Raw genomic sequence first — 6,708 nt, forward strand, 5'->3', positions numbered from 1 at the left:
TCAAACACATCCAAAAATAATAATAATAATAATATTAATAATAAAAAATGGATTTGCTACATCGTTTGCAACTTGCATGTCTGGCAACGTCGTCCTGGACGGAGGCGCGCTCTGCCAGAGGATGTATAGATGCCATTTGTCATGCCAGGCTCAGGGTTTTCCATGAAATGGTGGAAAAAGGAAAACGGGATGAAAACACCTTTATTACAAGTGACAAATTCACCTATTTATTTCTAATCTACTGGTTTTTGGCTCTGCTGAGACCGTGGCGAGCAGACCGTGGCAAAGTCATTTGCTTGTGCTTTGTTTTTTTTTTATTTTATTTCTTTTATTTTTCGTATTTCTTTGCTCAGCTCAAGAAATGCTCGAGCTCCTCTTCCATGTTCACCTCAGGCACCAACTGCTCCTGCTCCCTTTCCCCTCTCCCGTGCACCTGAGATCCCCCCAGCCCCCCGGAGGAGGTGAACCAGGGGTGCTCCAGAATCTCCCGGGAGGTGAGGCGCTCCGCGGGCTCCCGACGCAATATGGAACGGATCAAGCACTTGGCCTTCGGCGTCAGCGTCTCGGGGACGTTGAAGTGGCCCCTGCGGATTTTGCTGAACAGCGACCCCGGCTCAACGTCGTGGAAAGGGTAGCGCCCCACGAGGATGGTGTAGAGCATGACGCCCAGGCTCCACACGTCAGCTGCCTTGCCCGAATAGCTGCCGTTGGCGTTGAGGATCTCGGGACTAACGTAGGCCGGGCAACCATGTTTGTCCGAGAGGGAATCATCATGACCAGCAAGGATATACGAGTCCTCAAGGCTCTCCAGCTTCACGAAGCTTCTGCAAAACGAGAAGGAGATGGAAACACAATGAATCCTTTGAGAAAATAAAAGACACGCAGACTTGTTCGTCATTAATTCAACACACTGCACAAAAAATGGTTAAAGCAGAAAAAACACATGACCAAAAAATTAAAATAAAAAAAAACGTTCCCTTGAGGAAGAAGCACATTCCTCCTCTGTGAGACTTAGAGCCATGTGCATTTTAAACACAGCACAGCATACAACCAGAGGCAGGCAGTAAAGTCTATTTTTTGATGCATTGCAGACACGGAAAATTCTGAATCAATTTTTAAATGTCAAGAATGGATCTTGTTAACGTTAATCCGCGCTGCCGTTTGAAGAGTCCGCAGAGCAGTTGTATTGTTTGCCCTAGTAGAGTCACCGTAGCTTCATGTAGTAGCAACATGTTGCAGTAAAGCTGTCGTCACATCTTTACTTCACATTTTCTTCACATTCTTGTGCAGAACAAATGCCTCAAAATCATAGTGGAAAATATCTTAACTTGATTATCTTTAGCACTGACTTCGAAACAGTTCATTTGTGCATACATTTCTGGTGATAAATATTATGCTAATTGGGTTAGCTTTTCTAAAAAGTTTTCAGTGTTAAGTTAGCATCTATGCTAATGGATAGTAGCAGCCTGTGACTAATAGATTTTATTTTGCTACACATATTATGTGCACTCTTTCTTGTACATTAAACCAGTGGTTCCCAACACTGGTCCTTGAGGAACACCATCCTGCATCTTTTAGTTGTTTCCCTGCTTTGACACACCTGATTTGAATCAATGGGTGACTAACAGGCTTCCGTAGCACTTGATGACGTAATTAAATCACTGAATCAGGTGTGTTGGAGCAAGAAACCAACTAAAACATGAAGGATGGTGTTCCTCAAGGACCAGTGTTGGGAACCTTTGAATTTAACCATATAGTGTTTATTCATAGTCATTTAGGATTCAAGATCATTAAAAGCCTCCATAATTGTTTTTTAACCCCATCGCAGCTCTCTGAATCATTGATACAAAAGATTGCCACACCTACATAATACTGCCTTGCTCATTGTCAGGTGGGACAAACCAACTACGATTAAAAAGACCTAAATGTCAATGCAAGGACTGAACCCAATTTCAGTGCAGAACTTATCTGAGCTGAATCTGAGCGCACTGTTGGATAAGAGCGAGATCAACGGGACCAGTGTCTTTGAAAAGTCTGCTGATTGCTTAAAGGCTTACAGCTGCATGACAAAAATCAGGTCAAGAAGCTAAATCAAGCCCACTCAAGTATCATCTTATGGCTGCTTTTATTCATGTTACTTCTTTAGAAACTCGCTGTAGCTTTTTGTCATTGACTTTATGGCGTTAAGCCACATCCGAAGCCCCAGCAGCTTTGTTTAATCCCTGTACAGTTGTGTCCACTAATTCAGACAGGCAGAAAAAAAACTGAAACATGCAAGAGGAGTCCCGACAGGCCATGTGGTGAACGTGACCCCGCTCTGGCCTGCGCCATCCACTCGTAAAAATTGCCCGACATCAATCATTTAGGAGAAGGTGTGCGCCTCAGCGCCAGAGCTTTGAAGGTTACTGGACCTTTGCTAAATATGTGAGGCAGCTCAACTTCTTTTTTTCCACAGTACGTGCCAAAGAATGATGCCATACTCTCAGAAGGGTGTACTGTGCCCCTCTGCCAACAAGGCAGCTAATCTAAGACGCTATTCTGATAGAATTCACATATGGCTTTAAAACGATGAAAACATTCTGTGTATGGACTGACACTTAAAATATGTGGAACACAAGCTGCTGAAGACACCATGTTTGTAGTAATTAACAGCTGCCACCAGGGGTCAGAAACTGTATTGTGGAAGCTAACAATGGTTCAGAAGCTCAGCTTGACTCATCATAAGCCTGGCAATAGCTTGTCCTGGAAACTTATGTGAGCAAGCTGTTCAGTTCCACAGCAGTGCTGGTCTCAGGTTAGGGTAATGATTATACCCACATGTAATTTCATCTAGATATAAGCAGTGTGTGTGATATCCCCTCTAATAAACCGCATGCACAAAAGCAACTGGGGCAGAAACATTCGGAAGAGGCATGTCCGTCACTCCTATTTTGTCTCAGCTTACACCGTCGTCTATGTAACCAGCACACAGACAGAGTTACCAAGTCACTGTACAAAATGTACAGATGCGAGAACATAGAAAGAAAAAAAAAAAGCCACGGGGCAAAGAAGCTGGTGACCGAGGTGAAAATGTTTCCACGAAACTTACCTGTCCTCATTCTTGAAGACAAACTTCCTCAGTTTGAGGTCACGGAGGACCAGCCCATTGTCGTGGCAATGCGCCACAGCCGAGGCTATCTGGTAGAAGAGCCTCGCGGCTTCGTCCTCGCGCAGCTTCTTGCAGGTGCGGACGAAAGAGTGCATGTCGCCATAGCTCCGGTCGAAGAACACGTAGGCCCGCGTCTCTCCGAGCAAGATCTCCAGGATCTGGTTGATGTGCTGATGCTGGCCCAAGGCGAAGTAGGCCGCCAGTGACTCCTGGTAGCGGCCAATGTCGAAAACCTGCAGGCAAAGTTTTTTAATTAGGACTTGGTGTTCTGGAAATCTTGCCTGTTACAGAAGAATGGGCTGTTCTGGTCGATGGAGGTCTCAAATGCTAGCGTTCCTGAGAAGACAAAAGGTCAGATCTGCCTCGCACAAACACTAAACTTGACTTTAATCCCTCCGTAGAGGAAGTAAATCTAAAACAGAGGCATACTGAAAGATAGCGTCATAATACTGCATGGCATTGTGCTGCAGCCTAGGGTTGCGGTGCCTCTTTTGTTTCCATAGCAACACCTCCCCCCCTCCACCCCAATTGACTTTCAGTACATCCAGTTCAGGTGAGAAGGCTCCGTCTGCTTGCAGTCAATACAAATACACCCCACAGGTCTGGGGGATCCTGAGCTGCGACCCGAACTGCCAGCCCTGACAGTAAAAATGATCAATCCTGGAAGTGGGGGAGAGCAGGGGGGAGGGGGGGGTGATTGATCAATGCTGTATGGAGGGTCAACACAAAGCAGATGGGGTCAAACAGCAGTTAGCTCACAGGCAGAGCCAGAGGCCGTGCATTTGTCACGGCAACGGCAAAACATTATCTCAAGTCAGAAGGTGCAGGTTCACCGGATGTGTCACGCTTTTATGAGTCCAAGGGTGCACGCAACTACCGTTCAATCGATGCGTCCGCACGAACTGGGTGAAAAGCCCCAGAGGGACCTGCTGCTCTCATAATCAGGGATTAAGAAAAGTCAATATAGTTATAAAAGCAGCAGCGAGGTTGTTCTCAAGGTTAAAAAAAAAAAGGGGGGGGGGGGGGATTCCCTTGCACGATTTGCCACTTTGATTTTTTTTAAACCTCAAACCCAAGAAGGGTTTGGGTCCAAAATGTGCAGCACATGACTACACGCATAAACAAAACAATAAAGGAGAGGGAGACACTGATCCTAGCCTGCACCGAGAGGCAGATTCAGCAGTGCACGGAGTGTGTGCGTGGTTACTCACTCCTTTGTCAACGTTACATCATGCACAGCTCACCCCCCCATTCACTTTTTCCATTAGGCGGCTCTGCCAGCTCTCTATTTACAATCCAAGCACTTATTAAAACGTTGAGGTGGCGGGATGTGCTGCAAAAAAACCTCAACCTACGCTGCACTGAAACAAAGATTTGAGAGTTTTAAATAAATAAATGAATAAATAAAGCAGGTTATTTTGGGAACATGATGAGTGTTGCTCACCTTGCAGACGAGCTCGTCCCCGCTGTGCAGGTGGGCGGCTCGGAAAACGTGGTCCCCCTCCAGGGGCTCCAACAAAAGGTAGTCCCCGATGCGGGAGATGCAGTGCGAGGAGTCGGGGGTCTCCGGGGGGCTGGGGGAGCCGAGGTTGGGGCTGAAGCTGTGGTTCGACTCTGTAGTCCTGAAGCAAGACAGCTCGTCGAAGTCGTGCGATTTGTGCCGCGATCTCCCATAACGTGAAATGCTGATAGGATTTGACCTCTGTATGTTCATGGGGAATAAGAAGTGTGGGATCTCCGCGGAAAAAAATAATAATAAAAAAAAAAAAAAAAAAAAGCCTCAAGTCTTTTTGTTCTCTCTTGTCGGGAGCACCAACCTGCTGTTGGAGGATGCAGCTAGCTGTGTCAACAGGCGAGTTCTCGTTCAGCACAAAGGCTTCGGTTCCCCCCCGTTCATTGGCCCTCCTCGTTTCTTTTAAACATTCGGTAAAATAACGAGCAGAGCTGGTCCGAGTCCACTGGTTCACCGAGCCGAGGTAGAAGGGAGAGGGGGCGACACAAAAAGCTGCAACAAAGGCTACCAAAAGTTAGCTTGTGTGGAAATGAATGGAGTCGACCCCGCTAGCTTATCTTACCGGTGAATGGTCCGACACGTTTCGTAAAACGGAAACAATACGTTGGACGCAGTTCGCAGGCACGAGGAGAGCAAACTAAATGTGCAAGCTTAACAAATACGTCAAGTTTTCAGAGCTAGGTTCAGCGCACGGCCTTGTTCCCCGGGATTACATCCATGCACGGTGATGAGAAAGCCCCATCCGGAAAGACTTGCTGCTGCGGAGGCTCTTTGTGTGCGCGAGTCGTCTGCTCTTTTTTTTTTGTCCAATGGAAGAAAAAAAAAAGTGCGGTTTGTCTGCTGCTGAAAGCTTATGGAAGGAAGAAAGAAAGAAAGGAAGGAAGGGACGGCCGGCCGACTTTCCCAGGCCAATCCCTTGATTCAGCAGGACATCCTCTCTCCCGTAGTACCGCTGTGCTTCTTACGTGGCCGGGTCTAGTCCATGAGAGCTGCGCTGCACACTGCGCCTGTTCACACAACTGCCTTCCTGCCGGACGGCCAGGGGGCGGGGCTAATACAGTGTATGTCAAGCCGGTGTGGCATATAATTAAACCACTTGCTCATCCTCTCAGCCAACTTCCTTTAACAGTCAGATTAAAAATTAGACATATCACAAATACAGTTCGTAACAAAATACTAAAATGGACTGCTCAACTATAGGAAAACAATACGTTTCCACACAGAAATATGGTAATTTAATATTTTTGAGGAGATGTTCTGTCAGTTGGTTATCAGTTAATACCTTATCAGCTTTGATTTTACCCTTGGAGAACAGTGATGACGAAAGAGGAAAAGGTTCACCTGAGAGTCAGGTTAATGGCTAACCAAACTGGTTCTTCTTTTATGCAGTATACACATTTACATGACATGTTTGTTTGGCTTCTGCTCATGAACGTAGGTGTTGCTGAATTTATCAATCCACTGATCATCACATTTACACCATTGAGCAATACATGATACATACATGTATATAGCTGAGATGGTGTAAGGGCAGGGCAGCTGACTCCGATCCCAAAGGTGCTGGCTACGATCCCCGGTCGTTGCACAGCTTGTGGTGTCTGAGCAGGACACCTTATCCCCAGTTGCTCCCTGAGCACCTTCCATAGATGCCCACCGCTCCACCTGAAAGCAGAAAGCCAATTTCACCATTGTATGGGAACATATAATGGTGACAATACATAACACATTATTATTATTATCACCTCTGGTGCAACTACAGTAAAGCTATGACGAAGAAACTGCAAATAGCCTATCAGGATGCATTTAGAATCCTCCTCAGCTTCCAAAATGGACGTCTTCAGGTCAGATGTTTGTCATGAGCAACATTCCAACTTTTCATGCCTTGCTGAGGAACTTCATGTATAAATTTATGTGCCGCTTGGATGTATCAAACAACTTAAGAGCTTTGTCAAATGCAACATATAGTGATACTAGATATACCTCAAGCTTTTTAAATATTGGAATAACTGTTTGTCTGCTTTGTGATGGATGTGTTTGTCTTTTTTAC

At 45.9% G+C, this 6,708-nt stretch overlaps 1 protein-coding gene across 1 annotated transcript; it reads right to left on the reverse strand.

The window, feature by feature from the left end:
- Nucleotides 1–306: 306 nt before the first annotated feature.
- trib2 (tribbles pseudokinase 2) lies at nt 307–5,361 on the reverse strand. The gene is made up of 3 exons (XM_037685754.1): nt 4,593–5,361; nt 3,089–3,381; nt 307–824 (listed from the first exon to the last, which is right to left on the reverse strand). The coding sequence occupies exons 1-3, from the start codon at nt 4,860–4,862 to the stop codon at nt 350–352; spliced, it is 1,038 nt and encodes a 345-aa protein (XP_037541682.1). The 5' UTR covers nt 4,863–5,361; the 3' UTR covers nt 307–349.
- Between the last annotated feature and the right edge of the window lie 1,347 nt (nt 5,362–6,708).

Source organism: Nematolebias whitei, chromosome 12 (genome assembly GCF_014905685.2).
Source record: "Nematolebias whitei isolate Nwh7 chromosome 12, NemWhi1, whole genome shotgun sequence".
NCBI lineage: Eukaryota > Metazoa > Chordata > Actinopteri > Cyprinodontiformes > Rivulidae > Nematolebias > Nematolebias whitei.